General features: G+C 63.0%; 1 protein-coding gene across 1 annotated transcript; it reads right to left on the reverse strand.

Moving 5' to 3' along the window:
• LOC142916577 (protocadherin Fat 1-like) lies at positions 1 to 25,963 on the reverse strand. The gene is made up of 16 exons (XM_076061702.1): positions 22,612 to 25,963; positions 22,349 to 22,473; positions 18,361 to 18,574; positions 17,997 to 18,058; positions 16,790 to 17,095; positions 16,457 to 16,673; positions 15,183 to 15,322; positions 14,256 to 14,552; positions 9,092 to 9,302; positions 5,096 to 8,821; positions 3,839 to 4,225; positions 3,407 to 3,609; positions 2,558 to 2,711; positions 2,188 to 2,430; positions 976 to 1,365; positions 1 to 853 (listed from the first exon to the last, which is right to left on the reverse strand). The coding sequence occupies exons 1-16, from the start codon at positions 25,850 to 25,852 to the stop codon at positions 648 to 650; spliced, it is 10,122 nt and encodes a 3,373-aa protein (XP_075917817.1). The 5' UTR covers positions 25,853 to 25,963; the 3' UTR covers positions 1 to 647.
• Positions 25,964 to 26,497: the final 534 nt, after the last annotated feature.

Here is a 26,497-nt window from a genome sequence, read left to right on the forward strand (position 1 = left end):
GCCATTTCAAACCGCGTGGTTTCTTTTATTCGAACGCAACTTTGAAGGGGGCGAGGGTCTAAACCAAACAAACAGGAGAGAGGGGGGCACCATCAGTCGAACGTGGACTCGCCGCCCACACGCCGGCTGTGGCGAGGACGCAGCATCTCCTCCCTGCTGTCGTTGCCGCTCCACTCAACGGATGCCGAAACGGCGAAGGAGGCGGCTTCAACGGCGCAGCACAAACACAGTAGGGAGACGGCTTCTTCAACTGAACAACGAACACTACCAGCCACCATGGTCACCATGATGTCGCCGCGTCCTGGCACCCCACGGTAGCCCCGCAGGCGGCTGGGCGTGACGGTGAGCGGCTCGGCAACGGGAAGAGTTCGCGAATTTAAATCCTGCTCGTGCAAAACAAAAGCAACGGTGCATTTTGACGGTCAGCAGGTGAAGACCCCCCCCCCGCTCGCTGAGCTGCTGCTGCTGCTAGCTGCCAGCTGCCGATGACGACCACGAGGGACGATGACCGTTTGGCCAAATGATCCCGTTGAAATGTAAATTTGCCGACGGTCTAGCGACAACGTAACCGCGTCGTTACGGGTCAACGCCACCACCTCCCCGACGACGGCGTCGCCAGGCAGGGCGTCCTCCCCGACGACGGCGCTTCACGAGCCCATTGGGGGAACCGCGGACGCGTCGTCGTCGACGTCGGTGACGTCCACGGTCACCACGGTGACGGCGCTCGGCGAAGTCGCCGCCCCTCCGGCGGCGTCGTCGTTGTCGTCGTCGCTGGCGGCGGCCGCCCACACAGTCAGGTAGTGGTGGCGGCGCTTCTCGTAGTCCAGGGCCTTCGCCGCGACGCGTATTACGCCTGGGCACACGCGGCACACGCGACGCACGTCTGTGAGACGGAGAGACGGAGACACACGGACGGGGGGACCCCCCCCACGGCCCGAGGGGACCGCCGCCTGCGCCCTGCGCCGCGTCTCTCACCGAGCCTCCGGTCGACGTCGAAGGCCCCGAGCTCGTTGCCGCCGGCGACGCCGTAGCTCACCGCGCCCCCCCCGCCGAGGACGGCCGCCACGGCGATGACCGCGGTGCCCGGCGCCGCGTCTTCCGGCACGGTGGCGCGGTAGGCCAGCCGCCGGAACGCCGGGGCGGCGGCGACGCCGCGCTCATCGTTGTCGTGCAGGGACACGGAAATCACCGCGGTGGAGGACGCCGTCGCCGAGGCTCCGCCGCCGCTGTGGGCGAGCACCATGAGGCTGTAGACGTCGCGGCTCTCCAGCGGACGCTTGACGGTGATGACACCCGAGCGGCCGTCGATGGCGAAGCGGTCGCCGGCAGAGTTCAGCAGAGAGTGAGTCACCTTGCGGTGGGGGCCTACAATACACGGCGACAACAACAACAACAACAACAACGGCCGTTCGCCACCGAGTGGCGGCAACGTCACCACGGCGCTTGTGCCAGGCCAGGTGCACGTTGGGGACACGTGGAGTGTCGAACGCCCGCTGGCAGGAGGTCACGGGGCAGACCCAGCAGGTGCCACGGGTTCACTGACCGAGACGAGTGGCCGATGCACCACCTGTGCCCCCGACTTTGCTTTAGCCACCCGGCGCTCCGCTCGTTGTTGTGAGTGTCGCTCCTCCGCCCTCCATTGTTGTTGGAGGGCGACTGCCTCCAACTGCCCAGTAGCGTCCTTCACGAGCCTCCTCCACAGAGGCCGATCTTGACACCGCTGGTACCGGTCATCGGCAAGTCCACTCAGCTCCACATCCTCCTGTACCACATCACTTCATCTCTTCTCTAGCCCGTGCCGCGCCCGTTCAGCCCCCTATATCCGGCCAAACAGGAGCTGCTTGGGCTTGCGGTGGCTGGGCCATGCGGGCTACACGACCGAGCCAACGCAGTCTTGCCTGCCGGAACTCACCGATAAGAACATGTCTAGATTGCCAAAGATCCCATGTGTAGCCTCAGGCTGTAGGGGCAAGTGCTGTAAGAGAGCAGCACCTATGAAGGCCGGCACCGTGGCACACGAGGGGGTGGGTGGCCAGCACCACGCCCGGCCGCCTTTGTCTCTCGAGTGGCGATGTTCGCCAGGTTCGTAGCGCTGCGCGCTAACCGCTACCCATAATGTATACACACACGCGCACATACACACTCAAAGTCACGCGCGGGCGCGTGTGTACGTCGCCACCGTCGTACCCAGGTCGGCGTCGACGGCGCGCGCGCTCGTCACCGCCGTCCCTACACTGGCGTGGCTCAGGCGCAGGGCGACGGCGCGGGGGGGCGACCCCGTGAGGAAGCGCGGGGCCGAGTCGTTCACGTCCTCCACCCTCACGAGGACCTCCGCCCGGCAGGAGCGGCCGCCGCCGTCGGTCGCGGCCACGGTGAGCGCGTGGGCCGGGGCGGCCTCGCGGTCCAGCGGCGCCAGCGTGAAGAGCTCCCCTACGCGGGGCCACGCCGACGAGAAAGACGTTAACCACCTCGCCCGCTACACAGGAGGTGGACGTGAAATTTGATCACAACCCCGACGGCTGCGAGAGCGCGATGGAGAGAGCGCGATGAGCGTTACCGCTGACGGGGTCCAAGCGGAAGAGATTCGCTCCGGCACCGTGCAGCGAGTACCCGATGGTTCCGTTAGAGCCGGAATCGGAGTCACGGGCTGAAACCCTCAGCAGGAAGACTTGTGGGGCGACGTCCTCCCGCACGGTGACGTTGTACCACAGCTGGGGCACCGTGGGGCACAGCGGTAGTGCAGTGAGCCCAAAGGTGAGGGAGAGCCGGTAGTCGAGGCGACACTTATTTAACAGTAACTATAGCACAGGGCCTCTAACACAAAGGGGGTGACGGCCCCTTACGCCCGCCATCTGGGGAGGTGTGGCCTCCGGGCTATCGTGTCCTATCGACTGGGACCACGTACACTCTCAGCCCTGCGGCTAGGGGCCCTAGGGGGAGGCTACTTTGACTCAACCCGGCCAAGGTCCTTGGGTCCGACCACTTTCCCTCACAGCCCCGGCCCTTACAAGGACAGTGGGTCTGGGGGTTCCCAGGGTCCTACTCTAAGCCCGGTCTCCAGTCTTCAACTTGAGAACTGCGGAACCCATTCAGGGGTCCGGCTTTTATACTCCGCCCCTGGCCACGCCCTCTCCGCCCCTGGCCACGCCCTCTCCACCCCTGGCCACGCCCTCTCTGCCCCTGGCCACGCCTTCCTTCCAGAGTGTTCCAGGGGATATTAGAATATTCCCACAGCCCCCTTATTGGGGTCTTGGGAACCCCGGTGGCCCACATACCACCCCCTACTGGCGTCTGTCCGCCAGTGCAGGTAAGTATACCGTGTGTTCATGGCGTTACAGCAGTACGGTGGTGTGGTAGGGTATGACGAGTCTGTGAGCCTGTGTGGCGAGTCTACGGTTACGGATACCTTGTCACACACGGGGCCGTTGTCGTTGACGTCCAGCACGGTGACGGCCACGACGACCGTCCTCACCAAGGTGCCGTCGGTGGCCATCACCAGCACGTGGTGGCGTTCCTGCTCCTCCCGGTCGAGCGGCCGCTCCAGGCGCAGCGTCCACTCGCCCCCCCTCTTGACGGGGCCGAGGGAGAAGTGGCCCAGCGGGTCGCCACCTGTGGCCAGCGTGGACGGGGGGTGGGACGCGGACGTCGCTCGCCGTCGAGACGGAGAGTGTGACGAAGAGAGTGTGATGAAGAGAGTATGATGGCGAGAGTATGATGACGAGAGTCGGTTTAATGCAGAGGCTTCCGCGACCAACTGTGAATGCGGTGGTGGGTTCACTCCAACACAACAGGTGTAGTGGCGTACTAGTAGACTACACTATACACTACTGCACACTACCTGTCAGGTGGTACGTAAGATCCCGGTTTTCCGGCGCGGCGTCCGCGTCGTCCGCCTGGACGACAGCCAACGCCAGGCCGGGCGCGGCGTCCTCCGGCACTCGGACGTCGATCACCGAGGCCGAGAACCGCGGGGGGTGGTCGTTGGCATCGCTCACGATGACGAGCACCTTGGCGACGGCCGGCGGGCGCTCGGGGCGTGCCGGGTCGAAAGCCTTGACGAGGAGGTGGTGCCTGTCACGGGCCTCGCAGTCCAGCCGGCTCAGCGTGCTCACCCAGCCGCTGCGGGCGTCCACCATGAAGAGCGGCTCCGCTTCTCCGGCGTCGCCGCTCTCGCGCGGCTCGACCAGGTTGTACACCGGCTGGGCACCGCCGTCTCGGTCCGTCGCTGAGGGACGGGTCAGGGGGAGGATGGGGGGAGGGGGGGGGGTGTTGTATATAGGCCTTTTTTCCAAATTGATATTAAGAATGATTTTGCCAATATTTTTTTTTTATCAATCATGGTGTCGCTTGGAGGCCAGATGGGGTGAGGTGAACACCCCTCCCTCCCCTCACAGCAACAGTTTCTCACACACAACCGAGGGACGGAGATAAGCCATAAAAGAATCAAACCAGGGTGAGACTGAACAGACAGATGGCTTAATAAATCAGAACACACGGACACACGTACAACCAACCCCCCACCCCCCCCCCCCCACAGCACAGAGTGAAATCAAAGGAAGTTCCGATCCTTGGTGAGAAAGCGGCAGAGGAAGAAATTTGGCATAAGAAGAGAGACACGAGCCATACATCGTCATCACAGCTACCGGCGGCAGAAGACGGCGACCAACTAGCGAAGACGACGGCCAGCCACCGAGGTCGATCAGTCACCAAAGAGTTCTGCAATGTCAAGCCATCAACGTCGAGAAAGGGCGGAAAGCGCCAAGCATCGACCGAGCCAGCATCGCAGAGAACCAGCGGCACGCGCAATCGACACCGCCAGGGGAGAGCACGCCGCTGCGTCAACAGCGTCAGGCGGGGTCCCCCACCTGCCCTGCTGTTTCCAGGCCTCGTCCCTGCGGACACTTCCTCCCGCCGTGATATTTTCCCAGTAAATTGGTTAAATTGGTTACCGAAGAGTGGCAGCCCCTACCATTTGGAGCTATCTGTGTGACCCATAGACTACTCGCTCAGAAACCCATAGACACACCACACAGACACCCACACAAAGACGCGTTTGTTGACCGAGTGAGCCCAGCGCCGCACACGGTTGCGTTACCTCTCACTTGAACGAGCAGCACCCCGCCTGGCAGGTTCTCCAACACGGTGGCCTCGTAGACGCTCGACTCGAACACGGGCGCTTCGTCCTCCACGTCCTCCACACGCACCGTCACCGGGACCTGCGCCGTGACGTCGGCTCCGCCCCGCCGCCACGTGGCCCTCACCTCGAAGCGGTGGCTCCCCGCGGCCTCGCGGTCGAGCGCCCTCGCCACCACGATCCGCCCGTCGCCGGCGACCACCGCGAATGCGCCGCCCCCGGCGCCGTCATCCGCCACCCCGCCGCCGCCGCCAGGCACTGCGGCGTACGCGGCCGCCTCGTCGCCTGCGAGCGCGGCCGCCACCGCGCCAACCTCGCTCCCCGCCCGCACGTCCTCTGCGACCGTCAGCTCGTAGGCCGCCTGGGCGAAGGCCGGCGCCGCCGTGCCGGCGGGCAGCACGGCGACGGACGCGGGGACGGCGGTGGCGCGCCCGCCGCCGTCCTCCGCCACGACGAAGAACGACAGCCGCGAGCCCTCCAGGCCGGCGAGGCCGCCCTTGGTGATGACGCGGCCCGTCAGGGGCTCCACCTCCAGGACGTCCTCGGAGGCGTCCGGCTCCCACCCCTTCCGGAGCGAGTAGACGACGGCCGCGTTGCTCCCCTCGTCGCGGTCCGTGGCGGCGACCCGCAGGACCGTGGTCCCCTTCGCGGCGCTCGCCGGCACTCCGCCGGAGTACTCGGCGGCGACGAACCGGGGCGCGTTGTCGTTCTCGTCCGTGGCGACGACCCTGACCGTGGCGAAGGCCGCCCTGCCTCCGCCGTCCCGGGCCACGACGCGGACGTCCACGGCCCTCTGCGAGGGGTCCTCCCTGTCGAGGGGCGCCCTCACGAAGATCCGCCCGCTCCCGTCGATGGTGAAGCGCTCGCGGGCGAACCGGTTCGCGATGGAGTACGACGCTCGCCCGAACGCGCCCGCGTCGGCGTCCGTGGCCCGCACCGAGGCCACCGGGGTCCCCGCCACGGAGTTTTCGGGAATCTCCGCCGCGTACTCGGCCCGCTCGAAGGCGGGGGCGTGCCGGTTGGTGGGCCGCACGTCGACCGCCAGCGTGGCGTCGCCGACGAACGCGCCGTCCGTGGCCGAGACTCGGAGGCGGTAGCAGGCGGCCGGCTTCTTCCGCTCAAGCGGGATGGCGACGGAGACGACGCCCGTCTCGGCATCGATGGCGAAGCTCGCTGGGTCGTCGTCGCCGGAGACGATGGCGTACCGCAGCCGGTAGGCGTCCGACGCGTCGGCGTCCAACGCCCTCGGCGCGGCCACGAAGTGCCCGGGCCAAGACAGCCGGCTCACGGACGCCTCGTACAGCGGCCGCTCGAACACCGGCGCGTTGTCGTTCGCGTCCTCGACGGCGACGGTCACCGTGACGTCGGAGGCGAGGGGAGGGGAGCCGCCGTCCGTCGCCCGCACCGAGAAACGATGGAGCCTGCTCCGCTCGTGGTCCAGGGGCGCCGTGGTCACGACCAGCCCGCCGTCCGGGTCCACGTAGAATCCCTCGCCGCCCTTCTCCCCGTCGTCCACGATCTCGTAGCGGAGCGCCCCGTTGGGGCCGGCGTCGGCATCGACGGCGCTCACCCGGACGACGGAGGTCCCCGGGGGCGCGGATTCGGACAGCGTGGTGGCGTAGGCGCCCCGCGCGAAGAGCGGCCGGTTGTCGTTGACGTCCCCGACGACGACGTCTAGGCTCACGTCGGCATGCAGGCCCGTCGCCGGGGAGGCGGCCCGCACCGCGAGGCGGTAGTTGGCCCGCGTCTCGCGGTCCAGCGAGCCGACAACGCTCACGACGCCCGTGCCAAAGTCGACGGAGAACTGGTCGAAGGGGTCGCCGTCGACGATGGAGAAAACGAGCGGCAGGCCCTCGGGACCCGCCGCGCGGACGTGAGCGATCGGCGCGGGCGGCCCGACGTCCTCGGGCACCCACGCGACGTGGGAGAGGCTCTCGAACGCCGGCGCGTCCTCGTCGAGCACCGTGACCGTGATGCCGACCGCAGACGACAGCGGAGGAGTCCCGCAGTCCGTCGCCACCACGGTCACGACGAAGTCCTTGCCCGACGCGCCCGGGGCGAAGCTCGTCCTCAGCAAGATCTCGCCGCCGGAAGGGCGGACGCGAAAGCGGCCGTCGCGGTCGTCCCTCAACGAGTACCTCACCCTGGCGTTCTCGCCGACGTCCCGGTCGAGGGCCGCCACGGTGAGCACGGCGCTCCCCGGCGCCGCCGCCGCCCCGACAACGGCGCGGTACGGCAGGCCGACGAACGCCGGGGTGTTGTCGTTGACGTCTTCGACGGCCACCTCGACCACGGTGCGAGCGACGCTCGGGCGCGCCCGCGAGCCGCCCCTCACCTCCACCAGCAGCTCGTAGTGATCGCGCTCCTCCCTGTCGAACGCGACGCCGGCCGTCTCCAGGACGCCCGCCGTCGGCCTCATCCGGAACGCGCCGCTCGGGTCGAGCAGGTCGAAGACGAGCGGCTCGTTGAGGTCCCCCCCCGTCGCGACGACCGCGGCCACGACGGCGCCCGCCGCGCCGTTCTCGGGGATGCGCGCCGAGATCTTTGGCGGAACCCGCAGCCTGCCGCCGAACGCCCGCACGGAGACCTTCACCCGCGCGGCGCTCCGAAATTTCCCGTCGGACACCTCGACCCCGAGGTCGTAGCCGGTGGCGAGGAGGGAGGCGTTTCGCACCTCGACGTCCCCGGTGCGCGCGTCCACGGCGAACGCGCCGCCGACGTTTCCCGAGGCGACGCGGTAGGTCAGCGTGGCACCGACGTCCGGGTCGGAGGCCGCCAGGGTCAGCAGGCGGACGCCGGCGCGGGTCGGCACGGTCAGCGTCGTCTCGTACGCAGCCGTCGAGAACGCCGGCGGGCAGTCGTTGGCGTCCAGCACGGCGACCGTCACCTTGGCCGGAGCTTCGGCGGACATCCTCGGGCTGCCGCCGTCCGAGGCGGTCACCCGGAAGCGGAACTCGGCCGTCGTCTCGCGGTCGAGGGCCCTGGCGACCCTGATGGCCCCGGTGCGCGGGTCGACGGAGAAGTACTTCCTGGCTCCGAACTCGACGATCCCGTAGGCGACCGTCGCGCGCCCCTCGCCGTCGTCCGCGTCGGCGGCCCTGACGACGAGCGGGACGCCGTCCGGGTCCAGCACCGGGGTCCCCGCCGCCGCCTCCTCGCCGACGGCCCCGCGGTAGCGAGGGCGGTCGAAGACGGGCCCGTTGTCGTTCTCGTCGAGCACGAGGATCGTCACCGACGCGTCCGTCGAGAGGCCCGCCGCGTCTGTGGCCCGCACCGTCAGCTGGAACGACGGCGTCCGCTCGCGGTCCAGCGGCCGTTTGGCGGCAACGACCCCGGACGTCGGGTGGATGTCGAAGGCGCCTTCGGGATCGCCCTCCCGTATTTCGTAGGCGACCGTCGACCGGCCAGAGGCGCTCACCGCGAGCACGAAGCTCCCGGGCGCGGCCCCTTCGGCGACCTCCGCCGAGTAGCCGCCGCCGCCGCCTCCGGAGGCGAATTTGGGGGGGGCGTCGGCGTCGGCGGCGACGACGACGACGCGGACGGCGGCATTCGTGACGCGGCGCGGGCGCCCCCGGTCCACCGCCCTCACCGTCAGCTCGTAGGCCTCCACCGCGGAGCCGTTCAGCTTCCTCGCCACGAAGACGACGCCCAGCGCGCGGTGGACGGCGAAGGAATTCCCCACGTTTCCTGCCGGGAGAATTCGGAGGAGCGGGACGGGCGCGAGTTCACGTCACCGAATCCGGAGGGAGACGCCGAGGGCAAACGACGCGGGGGAAACCGCGGCGCCCGTCGGCTCCCGAGCGATCCGAGTTGGACCCGCGGCTCGCGACTCGCTCGGGGAGAGGGACGCGACGGAGAAACCACGACGCTGGAAACGTGCCCCTGTGCAGAAACTCCCCCCCCCCCCCCGGGGCGGTTGGGAGGGGCGGCGGGAGCGGCGGCGGAAGCGGCGGTCACCGTATCTGATGCTATATCTGACGTCGGCGTTGGGGCCGTCGTCGCGGTCCGTCGCCGTGACGCGCACCACGGCGGAGCCCACGGCCGCCGACTCGGCCACGCGGGCCTCGTAGGGGCCGCCGGTGAAGCGGGGCGCGTGGTCGTTGGCATCGTTGACGCTCACCGCCAGCGTGGCGTACGCTCGCCTCACGGGGACCCCGCCGTCCTGCACCTGCTCGCGCGGGTGAGAGAAAGAGAGTGAGAGAGTGAGTGAGAGAGTGAGAGAGAGAGTAAGAGAGAGAGTGAGAGAGAGAGTGAGAGAGAGTGAGAGAGAGTGAGAGAGAGAGTGAGTGAGAGAGAGAGTGAGAGTGTGAGAGAGAGAAAGTGAGTGAGAGAAAGTGAGAGAGTGAGAGAGAGAGTGAGAGAGAGTGAGAGAGGGTGAGTGAGTGAGAGAGTGAGAGAGAGTGAGAGAGTGAGCGAGAGAGTGAGAGAGTGAGAGAGAGTGAGAGAGAGAGAGTGAGAGTGAGAGAGAGAGAGTGAGAGACTTTGACTTTTAAATAAACTTTATTGTCCAGCAGCAAATGCCCTGGACGGTTCCGGTGCTCCATTGCGAGAGTCGCCAATAAAAAAGCCAACAATGTCCGTGCGCGTCATTGCGCGCAAGACCATCGACACCAGCCACAGGCAACAACCTCGTCACCGTCAACACAAGCGCACATATCGAAAAACAACACCGTTCTGCAATGACACAGAAGCGGGAAAAAAACCTGGTCCAAAGTGCGAACCACGCGCCGCCCCCCCCACGGTACGGGTGAACCCAACCACCAAAACCAAATCAAAATCGGTCCGCACGTGTCACCGCGTGCACATCCAAATGACGCAGCTGATCGCCGCCAATGCAGGTAGGTATACAGACCGCCTCAGTGGACGTGCTGCACACGAGGCACGCACAGCACACCTCCTGGCGTGGCCACCGCCAGCTTAGGTGGCTCACGGTCCACCGCCAGCCTCTGGTGATCGCGTGCGCAGAGGAAACCATTTCGAGTCCGCGCGCGTCATCGCGCACCTTGCCCTTTTAAATCCCGAGGCCACAACGCTAGGTGTTGGTGTTGGCGGTGGCCGCAGGGGGGGGCCCTTTAGCTGGGAGGAATACCTCCTCTCTGCCTTCCGTACTAGAGCCTCCACCTTGTCGGCCTCCTTCCGGCTGCAGACTTACCTTTGCGGATCCTTGCAAAGTGGTCGCGCGGCCTGCATGAAGGCCAGCGCGTCGGGGAATTGCTCTCTGAAGGTGCCCGCGCGCCCCTTGAAGGGGTGTCGTACATAGTCAATGATGGCCCCTGGGTTGTACTCTATCCCCCTCCGGACTCGCGGGCGGCTCGTTTCACTTGTGTTCTCAACAACGTTGGACCTTAACCACCCGTCGTCCCTGTAGGTGTTGTTGTTGTCGTTATTTTCGTTGCTGTTGTTTTTACAGTCGCCTTGTATGTTCTCTTGGGGCTTGGCGGCCGCCTCTCGTGTCAGGCCACCCCGAGCCGGGTTTTTCTTGGGCTTGGGGTGGTGTACCTCCGCGGGTCCAGCAGCCATCGCCCCGTCAGACGGGGAGGCGGGCTGCTCGTCTCTCGCGTGCGCCGCGGCACCGTCAGGTGTCACGGCACCCTCGAGCGCCGCGGCACCGTCAGGCGCGGCGGCGCCGGTGAAGGTGATGGTGGTGGTGGTCGTGAAGCCTTCAATAGCTGTACCGGGGGAATCTCCATATGGTACAGATATAAAGGGAGGCTGATCGATGCCCGGGCGCGGTCAAGGGATGGCTCCCTATTGCTCAACCACGTTATGTATGCTGATGATTTGGTAATAGCTGCTCATTCAGAGGAGGAGTTGGAGACGCTGCTGCTGAGACTGGAGCGTGCCACTAAGAGGTGGGGCCTTACCATCAGCCCCACCAAAACTAAGCACCTGCCTGGGTATTTTGTACCATCGGACACTACACCCCCACAACTCCCAATCGGTGATGGGGCAGTTGTGGAGAGAGTGGAGAGTTTCTCATACCTGGGCAGTGTGCTTATGACCGGCTCCAGTTTAACAGCAGAGGTCTCACTCCACATCAGTCGAGCGGCAATATCTTTTCATCGGTTGCGTAACGCTGTGTGGAAGCTACCTGGTCTGTCGCTCCGCACTAAGCCTCAGGTCTTCTTGGCCACGGTCATTCCCACCCTTCTCTACGCTTGCGAAACATGGACCCCCCTAATGGAACATCTTCGCCGGTTGGAAACATTTAGGCTGGCCTGCTTACGATCCATCCTGGGTTTAACCAGACTGGATTGTGTGAGGAGCTCACAAATCCTTGAAAGATCTAGGAAAGGTCCCATCGGTGAGCTCCTCCGGCGGGCAAGGCTGCGATGGCTGGGTCATGTAGCCCGCATGCCCAGCCACCGCATGCCGAAACAGATTTTGTTTGGCCGGATTGAGGGGGCTAAACGGGCGCGGCACGGGCTAGAGAAGAGATGGAGTGATGTGTTACAGGAGGACGTGGAGCTGAGTGGACTTGCCGATGACTGGTACCAGCAGTGTCAAGATTGGCCTCTGTGGAGGAGGCTCATGAAGGACGCTACTGGGCAGTTGGAGGCAGTCGCCCTCCAACAACAACGGAGGGCGGAGGAACGACGCTCACAACAACGAGCGGAGCGCCGGGTGGCTAAAGCACAGCAGGTTGGCACAGTAGGGGGCACAGGTGGTGCATCAGCCAGTCATCTCAGTCAGTCGACCCGTGGCACCTGGGTCTGCCCCGTGACCTCCTGCCAGCGGGCGTTCGACACTTCACGTGGCCTCAGTGTGCACATAGCCTGGCACAAGCGTCGTGGTGACATCACCGCCACTTAGTGGTGAATGGCGGTTGTTGTTGTTGTTGGTCTGCAATTCCGGAGCGGCCAAGGCTGGGTCCGGCTCCGACGGTCGCTCTGCTACCGCGACGTCGTCCGGCAGGTGGAGTCCGCCGTCGTTGCTCATCCCGTCCCGCGGCCCGGGTTCGCCGTCGCTCCCCGTCGCCGCTTCCGTGCGGTCCTCTGGCTCGCTGTTGTCGCCGGCGACCACCGTCCGCATCGCGGGGGCCCCGACGCGTCCCGCTGACGCGGGGTCGCTCCTTGCCCTCCGCTTCCTCCGCCAGGGAGGGGCGGACGGGCGGACGAAAACGTCTCCCTCGTCCTCGGTCGTCCGTGCCCCGCAGTCAGCTGCCAGGACGGCGAGATCACCCCGCTGCCCTCCCTGCTGCTGCTGCTGTTGTTGATTTTGGTGTTCTTCTTGTTGTAGTTGATGGCGGTGCTGTTGCTGCGGCCGCTGCTGCTGTGTCTGCTGCTGCTCCGCCCGCCCCGTTGCGGGCGGAGCAGCACGCGCGGCGGACTCGCTCGCCCTGTTCGGGCAGTTCCTCCGGGCGTGGCCGCTGCATCCGCACCCGGAACAACGCATCCCCGCCGTGGATGCGTGTACTGTGTACACGTGGCCCTGCACCGTGTACTTAAAGTTAATGTCTAAGTCCGTGTTGCCGTCCTTCAGGACCATAAAAACCTGGCGCTGAAGCGACAATACGTGCGCCGACCCGGGGTCCCTCGTTTGTAGAGGCAGCAGCGTGACTTTCGACACCGCCGTCCCGTAGCGTTGGAGGTCCCGCAGCAGGTCGGCGCCGCTCAGAAAGGGCGGCGTGCCCGAGAGCGCCACCCTGACGGCGGGCGTGGCGAGCGGGGCGCACCGCAGGTGAAGCTCACCCACGGTGAGCCCCGTCTCCACCAGGCGCGCCGCCATCGCCTCCTCCGCCACGTACACCGTGACCCCTCCGCTCTGCCGCTGGGCCGCGACGACGCCGGCATAGCCGACGTCGTCGCGGCCACCGCGGCGGCGACGACGGCGATCCCGGACGGCGGAAAGGTGGCGAAACCGTTCCTCCTCGTGAGAGTCTCCAGCGCGGTGCGCTGCACCATGGTGGTGGTCGGCAGCAGCCACACCTGCGCACGTGTTCGCTGTTGTTGTCGTCGTCGTTGTTGTTGTTGTCGTCGTTGTTGCCGTTCTCTGTTCAGCCCACGAGCCGCTCGGAATAAATTTTCCGGGACGACTCAGTGAGCAAAAATAAAGAAGAAATCAAAGGGAATAAACCATTACAAAACGAGGGGAAGAGCGATGTTTAAACTCCCCATTGTAACCTCTCTCAGGCTTGGCCTAATTTATGGAAAATCAGGCCCCCATTGATCCAGGTGAGCAGCGCGGAACTTCACCTGGACGCAGCCTCCTCCACGCATGCGCAGAGAGAGAGAGAGAGTGTGAGAGTGAGAGAGTGTGAGAGTGAGTGAGTGATAGTGAGAGTGAGTGAGAGAGTGAGAGAGCGAGAGAGTGAGAGAGAGTGAGAGAGCGAGAGAGCGAGAGAGTGAGAGAGTGAGAGAGAGAGTGAGAGAGTGAGAGAGAGAGAGTGAGAGAGAGAGTGAGAGAGTGAGAGAGAGAGTGAGAGAGTGAGAGAGTGAGAGAGTGAGAGAGAGAGTGAGAGAGTGAGAGAGTGAGAGGGTGAGAGTGAGATAGAGAGTGAGAGAGTGAGAGAGAGTGAGAGAGTGAAGAGAGAGAGGGCTGAGCGGAGCGCTCGCTCCGAACACCCCCGGACAGGAGGCTTTCGCGGCAGACGCCATTCTCGGTGGAGGGACGTGCTGGTCGCGTGCAACGTGTCGTCATCCGACTGTGCCACCGCCGCCTGACACGGCCGGTCGGCAAGGTTTTGTGTCACCCAAACAAAATGTGGCGATTTAGTTACACGGCTTGTTTACGTGACAAACTACACTATACGCATTACTATGAAGTACACCGCACACTGTGGTCACCACGCAAGACGGTGGTCACGGCGTCGTCGTCGTCATCATCGTCGCCTTCGATCAGCAGTTGGCTACGTACAGTTGCGGACGAAGTTCAACGGACACACACACACGTACACACACGTACACACACACACGTACACACACGTACACACACACACGTACACACACGTGCACATGTACACACACGCACACACACACACGTACACACACACGTACACACACGTACACACACACGTACACACACACATGTGCGCACGTACACACACGTACACACACACACGTACACACACGTACACACACACGTACACACGCGCACACCCGGCGTGGAGCCACGTACTCACCATGACGGTGAGTACGTGGCTCCACTTGGCCTCTCGGTCCAGCCTCTCGGCGACGGTGACCTCGCCGGTGACGGGGTCTACGCGGAACAGACGCCGGCCCTCCACGGCGTCGCCGCCGCCCACGCCGACGAGGAAGAAGGAGAGCCGGGCGGCGGCGGCGCCGGCGTCGGCGTCGGTCGCCTCCAGCCGCAGGATCCGGGAGGCGCCGGGAGAGGCGTCCTCGGTGACGGTCGCCTCATAGAGGTCACGGGAGAAGCGGGGCCGGTGGTCGTTCACGTCCTGCACCGTCACCACCACCTAGCGGGGGGGGGGGGGGGGGGTGAGTAAAGTGGTGATGCGGGTGGCGGTGGTGGTGGTGGTGAGGAGGAATTGGCAAGAGGTGCCGATGCACCCGGCACGTCTCACGCGGCCACCGCGGCAACCCCCGGCCTCGTGACGTCACCGCGTCGCCCTGACGGCCTCGTCACGCCCACCTTGTGCGACAGACAGACAGACACGCACACAGACACACACACACAGACACACACAGACACACACAGACACACACACAGACATGCACACAGACACACACAGACACAGACACGCACAGACACACACACAGACACACACACAGACACAGAGACAGACACACACAGACACACACAGACACACACAGACACACACAGACACAGACACACACACACAGACACACACAGACACACACACAGACACACAGACACACACACAGACACACAGACACACACACAGACACGCACACACACACACAGACACACACACAGACACACACACAGACACACATACACAGACACACAAACACAGACACGCACACAGACACGCACACAGACACACACAAAGACACACACAGACACACACAGACACACACAGACACGCACACAGACACACACACAGACACGCGTGCCCGCCCACCAGGGTGGTTGAAGCGTTGGTCCCGTCGGTGAGCGTCACGGTGAGCCGGTAGGAGGAGCACCGCTCGGCATCCAGCGGCTTGGCCACCTCCACAACGCCGCTGTGCTCCGTCACGTGGAAGCTGTGCTCCACGTCACCGCCTGTCAACACGCGGCGCCCCCCTAACGTCATCATCATCGTCACCGTTAACACACCATCATCATGTCACCGTTAACACACCATCATCGTCACCATTAACACACCATCATGATGTCACCGTTAACACACCATCATGTCACCGTTAACCCATCATCATCATGTCACCGTTAACACACCATCATGATGTCACCATTAACACACCATCATGATGTCACCATTAACCCATCATCATGTCACTGTTAACCCATCATCGTGAGGTCACCATTAACACATCATCATCGTCACCGTTAACACATCATCATCGTCACCATTAACACACCATCATGATATCACCGTTAACCCATCATCGTGAGGTCACCGTTAACACACCATCATCGTCACCGTTAACACATCATCATTGTCACCATTAACACACCATCATCGTCACCGTTAACCCATCATCATGTCACCGTTAACCCATCATCATGTCACCGTTAACCCATCATCGTGAGGTCACCATTAACACATCATCATGAGGTCACCATTAACACACCATCATGATGTCACCGTTAACACACCATCGTGAGGTCAACGCTAACACATCATCGTCACCATTAACCCATCATCATCGTCACCATTAACACACCATCATGTCACCGTTAACACATCATCATCGTCACCGTTAACACACCATCATGATATCACCATTAACACATCATGAGGTCACCATTAACACATCATCATCGTCACCGTTAACACATCATCATGATGTCACCATTAACCCATCATCATGAGGTCACCATTAACACATCATCATCGTCACCATTAACACACCATCATGAGGTCACCGTTAACACATCATCATGAGGTCACCATTAATTCATCATCATGAGGTCACCATTAACACACCATCATCGTCACCATTAACACACCATCATGAGGTCACCGTTAACACACCATCATGAGGTCACCGTTAACCCATCATCATGAGGTCACCATTAACACATCATCATGAGGTCACCGTTAACACACCATCATGAGGTCACCGTTAACCCATCATCATGATGTCACCGTTAACCCATCATCATGATGTCACCATTAACACACCATCATGATGTGGGGTGGGATGTGGAATGTGTGTGGTGGCACCACGTGACCTGTGATGCTGAACCAGAGGAGGCTCCCCGCCGTGCTCTGCGTGGGCAGCGCGATCACCACGGAGCCCACGGCGGCCGTCTCCGACACGGTGACCGCGTGCCGGCTCAGGCCGAAGGCCGCGGGCGTCTCCGGCGGCCGGGGAGCGGCGATCCACTCCACGTGTATGACGGCCGTCGACGGCAAGGTCGGCGGTTGCCCCGAGTCTCTGGCTTCGATCTGCGGGGCGGGCAACGGCGAGATCGGCGAGTTCTGCTTCACGGTGGGGGGTCAACATTGTGAAGCGTGTCCGTGAGGATGAGGGGGGAGGACCGCGAGGGGAGTGTGCCCAGTACCAGGATGGAGTGGGATGTCCCCGCACGGTGCAAGTCGCTCCGGCTGTAGACGACTCCGTGCTCATCGGAATAGTAATTGTGTTGCCACCCGCGGACGGTGTACAACAGCATGCCGTTGTTGCCCCAGTCGGCGTCGGCGGCGTAGACGCGGGCGATGGCCACCACCGTCGGCTCCTTCGCCGCCACCGCGTAAACGCGCGTGAGGTTCCTGCGGAAGCGCGGGGCGTTGTCGTTCTCGTCGGAGACGCTCAGCGTCACCGCCACCCTCGCTTCACGCGGGGGCACGCCGCCGTCCACGATGGACACCTGGCGCCGGCGGGCGGGACGCACGCAGACACACGCGCAACAACAACAACGACCTCCACTAAGTGGCCGTGACGGCACCACGACGCTTGTGCCAGGCCATGTGCACGTCGAGGCCACGTGTCGAACGTCCGCTGGCAGGAGGTCACGGGGCACACCCAGGTGCCACGGGTCGACTGACTGAGATGAGTGGCCGATGCACCACCTGTGCCCCCTACTGTGCTTTAGCCACCCGGCGCTCCGATGGGTCTTTGTCCAGATGTTTTAATGATTTGTGAGCTCCTCACACAATCCACCCTGGTTAAACCCAGGATGGATCGTAGGCAGGTGAGCCTAAATGTTTCTAACCAGCCAAAGATGTTCAATTAGGGGGGGTCCACGTTTCGCAAGCGTAGAGAAGGGTGGGAATGATTTGCCGAGAAGACCCGAAGCTTAGTGCGGAGCGACAGACCAGGTAGCTTCCACACAGCGTTATGCAACCGATGAAAAGATAATGCCGCTCGACTGATTCGGAGTGAGACCTCCGCTGTCAAACTGAAGCCAGTCATGAGCACACTGCCAGGGTATGGGAAACTCTCCACTCTTTCCACAACTGCCCTGTGAGTTGTGGGGGTGGATTGTCCGATGGTACAAAATACCCAGGCAGGTGCTTAGCTTTGGTGGGGCTGATAGTAAGTCCCAACCTCTTAGTGGCAAGCTCCACGTTTAGCAGCAGCGCCTCCAACTCCTCCTCTGAGTGAGCAGCAATTACCAGATCATTGGCAAGGTTGAGCAATAGGGAGCCATCACTTGACCGCACCTGGGCATCGATGAGCCTCCCATTATATCTGTACCAGATGGAAATTCCTCCGGTACAGCTATTGAAGGCCACTACCACCACCACCACCATCACGGTGACTCTCACCTCCAGCTCGTGCTCCGCCTGCCTCTCTCTGTCCAGCCGCCTGCTGGTGGTGTGGATGACGCCTGCAACGAGTCCGTTCACCGGAGGTCAACAACAACCATCCCACGCCGGCCGGCACACGCACGCAGTGGGGTGGGGTGGGGGCCAACGTGGATAGTAAATGTTGCTGGATTTGCTCACCAACACACCGGTTAGTGCTGTACTAGTAACGAATTGGCACATTCTGTAGTGTATAGTTGTGTCGTGCATAATGTAGTGTACACTATACACTACATTATAATTGTAAATGTTATAGATTTGCTTTCTACACTACACTATAATTGTAAATGTTCTGGATTTGCTCTCCACCACCACCAACCCCCACCTGTCGCGTTGTTTATGGTGAAGAATCCCTGTGGGTCTCCGCTGACGATGTTGAACGTGAGGCCCCTGCCCCGGGCATCGTTGGAGGACATGGCGGCGGCGTTGTCCAGGTCCCAGGCGTCCACCTGCACTGCCCTGACGCCCCCACGGGAGTTCTCCGCCACCGCGGCCTGGTACCACGGACGCGATGCCCGCGGGGGGTTGTCGTTAACGTCCTGGGGGGGGGGGGGGGAGAGACACACGGTACTCGCATTGTGTGTCGTTTTAAAATGCAGCGGTGCATACGCATGTGTGTGTATGTGTGTGTGTACTTGTGTGTGTGTACGTGTGTGTGTACGTGTGTGTGTGTATATACGTGTGTGTGTACGTGTGTTTGTATACGTGTGTGTGTGTGTGTACGTGTGTGTGTGTATACGTGTGTGTGTGTACGTGTGTGTGTATATACGTGTGTGTGTGTATATACGTGTGTGTATACGTGTGTGTGTATACGTGTGTGTATGTATACGTGTGTGTGTGTACGTGTGTGTGTGTGTGTATACGTGTGTGTGTCCTCCAGAAACAACGAAAAGCCACTACGGGTGGCCACGTGGAATATTCGAATGCTCACAGCGGAGGAGAGGCTGCCACTCCTCTGTCGGGAGCTGGACCGGTACCACCTGGATCTATGTGGCATTCAGGAGGTCCGGTGGACCGGCTCTGGCTCCTGCCACCATGAGGGGTGGACAGTCCTCTACTCGTGGCAGCAGACTGCCAAACAACAGGGTGTGCCTCTTCTTTTGAACAAAAAAATGAAGGGGGTGTGGGAGCGTGGCGGTGAGGTGTGGGAAGCTGTAAGCCCCAGGCTACTTTGGGCTGGCCTTCCCATCAACCGGAGGCAAGGCATGGTGGTCGTGGTTACTTATGCCCCCACCGAAGATGAACATCCGTGGAGGGATGCAGGCAAAGCCGATGAGTCAGATGCCTTCTATGACCTCCTGTCACAGGTGCTGGCTAAAGTGGCCCCTCGGGATAGAGTCATCATGTTGGGTGACTTCAATGCCTGAGTTGGTCATGATACTGGCACCTGGTATGGAGTGACTGGAGGGCATGGGCCAGATCAGCTCAATAACAACGGTAGGAGGCTGCTAGATTTTTGTGCAGCCCATGGGCTTGTAATTACCAACACGCTGTTCCGGCATCGGCGCATCCACACAACATCATGGTTGCATGCCGGGTCCAAGCAAGAACATCTGCTGGACTACATAGTGACGGACCAGCGGATGTGAGCCCTCGTCCTTGACACCAGGACCTACCGTGGAGCTGATCTGCCCTCTGACCATCGACTAGTCATCTGTAAGATGCGCCTGCCATTCTTCCACTCCGGTGGTGGGTGTACACCCAGGACCCCTTTCCAACCTAAAGTGGCCTGGTCTCAGTTATCTGATGAAAGTTGCAAGCGAGAATTTCATCATCGCTTGCGGCTGGGATTGGCATCGTCCCCGACTCCTCCTGATGTCGAGGGTAAATGGGCGAGGTTTAGGACTGTGACTCATGCAGCTGCAATGGCTGCTTTGGGTACACGGTCCAGACCTCCCCAGAGACCCTGGCTGACAGAGGAGGTGTTCAGGATGATTGAGAAAAAGCGACAGGCCCACTGTCATCGGCTACAGAATCCCACGTCAGAGAATGAGGAGACTTACCGCAGCCTTCGCTCGGAGGTTCGGAGAGCCGTGAGGCACTGCAAGGATGGGTGGTGGTCGCGGGTTGCTGAGGAGATGGAGTCTGCCTCAGTGGCCCGTGATCACAAATCTCTATTTAACTCCATCAAAAAAGTAACCTGCAGCGCCACACCTATTACCATCATTAGGTGAAAAAACGGTGATCCAATCTCCGACCCCCAGGAACAGGTTTTCAGATTTGCTGAGCATTTCTGTGAGGTCCTGGGGGAGGGAAAATCCCTCAGCCAGAAAAACATCGTGGCACAAAGTGAGGATGACCCTGCTGAGGCTGCGGTGCCTCAAATATTGGAAGAAGTCACCCCCTGTGAGTGGCTGGCTGAGGTGCCATCTGTTGAGGAAGTCCTGAAGGCAATCCGGAGTCTGAGACCAGGAAAGGCAGCGGGCAGAGATGATCTCCCAAGCGAAATGCTGAGGGAGGGTGGCGTTTATGCACAGACTGCCCTATATGACATCATAACAACGATCTGGACCACTGGACGGGTTCTGCAGGATTGGAAGGATGCCCTGGTGGTCCCCCTTTTTAAGAAGGGGGACCGCACAGACTGTAACAACTACAGGGGCATCTCACTCCTCAGTGTGCCGGGAAAGGTCCTGGCAAGGATTATTCAGCATCGCCTTGCCAGGCACGCTGAGGAGAGGCTTGCGGAGCCCCAATGCGGTTTCAGGAAAGGGCGGTCCTGCACAAATGCCATATTTTCTGTCCGTCTGCTACAGCAGAGGTGTAGGGAATTCCAACAAGACCTACATATCTGCTTTATTGACCTGGTCAAGGCCTATGATACCATCAGTAGGCCTGGGCTCTGGGTTGTTCTTCCTGCTTTTGGAGTACCTGACCCTCTGCTCACGATCATTAAGGACCTTCATGATGGTGAGTGGGCCCGGGTAAAATTACGTGGCCGGGAGTCAGAGCCATTCCCTGTACACCTTGGGGTGCGACAGGGATGTCCTCTGGCTTCCACATTATTTAACATCTATTTTGACCACATAGTTCGTGAAGCCTTCAATAGCTGTACCGAGGGAATTTCCATATGGTACAGATATAATGAGAGGCTGATCGATGCCCGGGTGCGGTCAAGGGATGGCTCCCTATTGCTCAACCACGTTATGTATGCTGATGATTTGGTAATAGCTGCTCATTCAGAGGAGGAGTTGGAGACGCTGCTGCTGAGACTGGAGCGTGCCACTAAGAGGTGGGGCCTTACCATCAGCCCCACCAAAACTAAGCACCTGCCTGGGTATTTTGTACCATCGGACACTCCACCCCCACAACTCCCAATCGGTGATGGGGCAGTTGTGGAGAGAGTGGAGAGTTTCCCATACCTGGGCAGTGTGCTTATGACTGGCTCCAGTTTAACAGCAGAGGACTCATCGGTTGCGTAACGCTGTGTGGAAGCTACCTGGTCTGTCGCTCCGCACTAAGCTTCAGGTCTTCTCGGCCACGGTCATTCCCTCCCTTCTCTACGCTTGCGAAACGTGGACCCCCCTAATGAAACATCTTCGCCGGTTAGAAACATTTAGGCTGGCCTGCCTACGATCCATCCTGGGTTTAACCAGACTGGATTGTGTGAGGAGCTCACAAATCCTGGAAAGATCTGGGCAAGGTCCAATCGGTGAGCTCCTCTGGCGGGGAAGGCTGCGATGGCTGGGTCATGTAGCCCACATGCCCAGCCACCGCATGCCAAAACAGCTTTTGTCCGGCCGGATTGAGGGGGCTAAGCGGGCGCGGCACGGGCTAGAGAAGAGATAGTGTGATGTGGTACAGGAGGACGTGGAGCTGAGTGGACTTGCCGATGACTGGTACCAACGGTGTCAAGATCGGCCTCTGTGGAGGAGGCTCGTGAAGGACGCTACTGGGCAGTTGGAGGTAGTCGCCATCCAACAACAACGGAGGGCGGAGGAGCGACGCTCACAACAACGAGCGGAGCGCCGAGTGGCTCAAGCACAGCAGGTTTGCACAGTAGGGGGTACAGGTGGTGCATCAGCCAGTCATCTCAGTCAGTCGACCTGTGGCACCTGGGTCTGCCCCGTGACCTCCTGCCAGCGGGCGTTCGACACTTCACGTGGCCTCAGGGTGCACATAGCCTGGCACAAGCGTCGTGGTGACGTCACCGCCACTTAGTGGCGAATGGCGGTTGTTGTTGTTGTATATACGTGTGTATACGTGTGTGAATACGTGTGTGTGTGTATACGTGTGTGTGCATACGTGTGTGTGTGTGTACGTGTGTGTGTGTATATACGTGTGTGTGTGTACGTGTGTGTGAGTTTCCGTACCTGCACGTCCACGTAGACGTGCAGTGTGGAGAAGCGAGGGACGACTCCGCGATCCGTCGCGCGCACCGTGAGCCAGTAGCTGTCAGCAGTCTCCCGATCCAGCGGCTGCACCGTGATGATCATCCCTGCCGGCGCGGAGCGCCGTGCACGACACACGGCAGAGACGGGCGCCGGCGTGAGCCGTCAGTCGGCGTCGTGAGCCGTGAGGAGGAGGATGGGGGGGGGGAAGGGAGGAAGGAGGGGGGGGAGTAGGTGCGGTTTACCATTCTCTGGATGAATGCTGAAGACGCCCAGGCCGGATTCATTCACGAGGGAGTACCGCACCTCCCCGTCGATCCCCCGGTCTTCATCCGTGGCCGTGACGGTGACGACGACGGCGCCCACGGGGGCGTCCTCCCGCACGGCGGCGGCCGCCGCGAACTCCGCGAATCGCGGGGCGTGGTCGTTCTCGTCCACGTCCACCACCTCCACCGTCGCCCGGCAGGCGGCCGGCGGCGGCCCCCCGGGGTCGCCGTCGCGCGCGGCCACCGTCAGGTCGTGGCGGCGCCGCCTCTCGAAGTCGAGCGGCCGCGCCAGACGCAGGGCCCCGCTCGTCTCGTGCACCCCGAACGTGCCGCCGTCCTCGTCCTCGCCCGGCAGGGAGTAGCGCACCTCCCCGGCCGGCCCCGCGTCGGGGTCGCGAGCGTCCAGCCAGCCGAGGACGGCCCCCACCGGGAAGTCCTCGGGCACGCGGAGGCGGAGGGGCGCCGGCGCGCACGCGGGCGCGTGGTCGTCCACGTCCTCCACCGTCACGGTCACCGCGGCGACGGAGGAGAGGCGGCTCTCCTCCGGCGCCAGGTCCGACGCCTCCACCAGCAGCGCGTGCTCGGCGCGCCGCTCGCGGTCCAGCGGCGCCGCCACCTCCACGGCGCCCGTCTCAGCGTCCACGCGGAAGAGGTCGGTGTCGGACAGCAGACGGTAGCGCACGGCGCCCGCGGCGCCCGCGTCGCCGTCGGCGGCCTCCAGCCGGAGCACCTCGCGGCCCGGCCGCGTGCTCTCCGGCACCCGGGCCTCGTAGGCGCGCCGCGAGAACTCCGGCCGGTTGTCGTTGACGTCCAAGATGACGACCCGGAGGGTGGCGCTCGCGGAGCGCCGCGGCGTGCCCAGGTCGCGGACGACGATGTTCACGAGGTAGGAGGCGGTGGCCTCGCGGTCCAGCGGCACCAGGACCCTCACGACGCCGGTCTCCGCGTCCACGGCGAGGCCGCTCGCCCCGCCGTCGTCCGTCAGGGCGTACAGCAGCTTCCCCTCGAAGCCGTCGTCCGGATCCGTGGCCTCCATTCGGGTGACCTCGGCCCCGACTGGCAAATCTTCGCGGACTTCCACGGCGACCGCCGGGGCGGCGAACGCCGGCGCGTGCCGATTGACGGCGCCGGCGGCGAGGGGGCGCGGGCGGTTTCGCCGTTGGTTTGCCCGGTGGAGCCACGCGACCATCCTCCGGGCGATCCCCGTCTCCACGCACCGCCATGACGGCACCCGTCCGGGAGCGGCGTCCACGACCGAGACGTTCAGGAACGCCGTCTCCGCCGAGAGCTCCCCGTCGGTGGCCGTGAGGCCGAGGCGGAAGGCCCCCGCCGGCCCGGCGGCGACGTCGGCGAGGGAGCGCGCGAGCGTCACGACGCCGAGGGCGCCGTCCAGCGCGAAGAAGCCGCCCTCGTTCCCGGACGCGATGCCGTAGAGCACCGGCCGGAGCTCGTCGGCGTCGATGGCCGACGCGGTGAAGATCGGCTCGCCCGGCCGGAGGTCCCGGGGGATCTCGCCCACGCAGTCTACGGACTCGAAGACGGGCGCGTTGTCGTTCATGTTGGTGACGTTCACCGTCACGGTCGCCTCGGCCTCCCGGCGGAACGGAGTCCCCCAGTCCGAGGCTCGCACGCGCAGCCGGTAGGCCCCCGCCATCTCCTCGTGGTCCAGCGGCCCCGTCGTGACGACGATGCCCGTGCGGGGGTCGACGGCGAAGGGGCCAGGCTCGTCCTCCACCAGGCCGTACGTCACGCGGCCGTCGTCCCCCTCGTCGTCGTCGGCAGCGTGCAGGATGAGCACGAACGTGCCCGCCGGGACGTCCTCGCTCAACGAGGCGGAGTAGTTGGGCCGCTCGAAGACCGGGGCGTGGGCGTTGTAGTCCGCGACGTCGATCGCGACCCCGGCGACGCCCGGGCCGGCGTCGGTGCCGACGTCGAACTCGAAGCGGCGTCTGTCGACCGCCGCCAGGGACCCGCGGACGGAGACGACCCCGGTGGCGGGGTTCACGGCGAAGAAGTCGCCATCGGCGCCGCCTCGGACGACGTACCGGCAGCCCCGCGCGCCGCAAGAGGCTCGAACCGCGAGCACGACGGCGCGGGGCGGAGACCGCCGCTCGACGGCGCCCGCGTAGACGCTCCGCTCGAACGCGCCGGCGGCGCCGCCCCCCCGGACCGTGACCGTGACGGGCCGCGAGTGCCTGGGCGGCCTCCCCCCGTCGCGAGCCTGCACGGTGAGGTTCACCCCGAAGGGGAAGTCCGCCCAGTCCAGCCGCCCCGAGAGCCTCACCGCGTAGGCCGAGGCGGGGCCGGCGCCGTCCATCGGGGCGACAGAGAACGCCCGGAGGGGGTCGCCGGCGACGATCTCCACGGCGACGATCTCCCCCTCGGGGCCGGCGTCGCGGTCCACCGCAGCGAGCTCCGCGTACGCGGCAGCGGGGTCGGCGAACGGCGCCCCTTGCCCGCGGGTCGCGACGACTGTGACGCGCGGGGCGTGGGCGTTCGCCCGGCTCACATTCACCGCGACACGCGCCGAGCTGCTCAGCCCGCCGCCGTCGACGGCCATCACCTTGAACTCGTGCAGCCCCGCGTCGCCGGGCTCCGTCAGCCTCCTGGCGAGCGTCACCGCGCCGCTCATCGGGTGCACGGCGAACGCGTCCGAGCGCCACGCCAGGGCGTAACTGAAGCGCCCGTTGGGGCCCTCGTCGGCGTCCGTGGCGGCGACACGTAGGACCGTGGTGCCCGCCGGCGCGTCGTTGGCGACGCTCGCGGCGTACGACAAAGCCGAAAACAGCGGATTCAGGTCGTTGCGGTCCAGCACCTGGACGAAGACCGTGGCGGACGCCGAACCGCGGCTGTTCTCGGAGAACGCCTTCACCCCCAGCGTGTAGCCGCGGCGCTCCTCGCGGTCCAACGGCACGCCCCTCGTGCGGACGCGCAGGAACCAAAAGTCGCCCACGACGAGCCCCTCGGCCTCGAACGCGGCCCCCTCGTCCCCGGACACGACGGCGTACCGGGCCCCGGGGGCCGAGCGGCCGACGTGGATCCCCATCTTGTCGTGGCTCTCCACGTACGTCCCGGGCGCGGAGTTTTCGTAGACGGTGGCTTTGTAGGACAAGCTGGTGAAGCGCAGGGCGGGCTTCGGCCGGCCCCGTTGCCCGTCGAGGCATTTCCCGCACGGCGGCAGCAGCAGCAGGAGCAGCAGCGGGAGGAGCGCCGAGGCCATCGTGTTGGGCGTCAGGCTCTGCGCCCGAGAGCCGCCGACGACACGGAGCCGCGGTCGGAGAGGTGGGCGACGCCAAAGTCTGGCGCTCCCAATGGGGTGTCGGTCCTCCTCCTCCTCCTCTAACATGTCAGATCAAGACCAAACACAAACCAAACTATTTTTTTTTGCCAGGTAAGGCACCCCGCTGAGCTACCGGGTAGTGCTTTTTGAGAAGCGAATTGGCTGTCGTGAACGATAGCTCAACAAAGTGGCTCATCATCGTCGTCGTCACCTCGTGGACATTTATAATTACAGCAGCAGCCAAATACTTGAAAAGGCACGTTTCTACAGGCACAGAGATCCACAGAAACCCACCCACTGCGAGACCAGAGAGACCCACTCACCTTGGTAGGGTGTGGGCTGGGCCGCTCCCCCGGCCACGCTACAATAATACTATCTAAGCGCAGTAATAATAATATCTAGGGGCTCTATAGTAGTAACAGGATGCATTGGTGTGGAGTGGGGAGAAGAGGACATTCAACCTCAGCGTGTTGTGTGCGTTTTTGTTGCAGTTTTAACGCGAATGAAAATGTGTGCCGATCGTGTGTGCATTGCTAGGGGCAACCCCTGCCAGCGGTGCAAAGTGTAATTATATAAATGCTTACG

This window comes from Petromyzon marinus, unplaced genomic scaffold (genome assembly GCF_048934315.1).
Source record: "Petromyzon marinus isolate PM22_M1 ecotype Great Lakes invasive population unplaced genomic scaffold, UKy_Petmar_22M1.pri1.0 PM_G_Scaffold_4, whole genome shotgun sequence".
In the NCBI taxonomy this organism is placed as follows: Eukaryota; Metazoa; Chordata; class Hyperoartia; order Petromyzontiformes; family Petromyzontidae; genus Petromyzon; species Petromyzon marinus.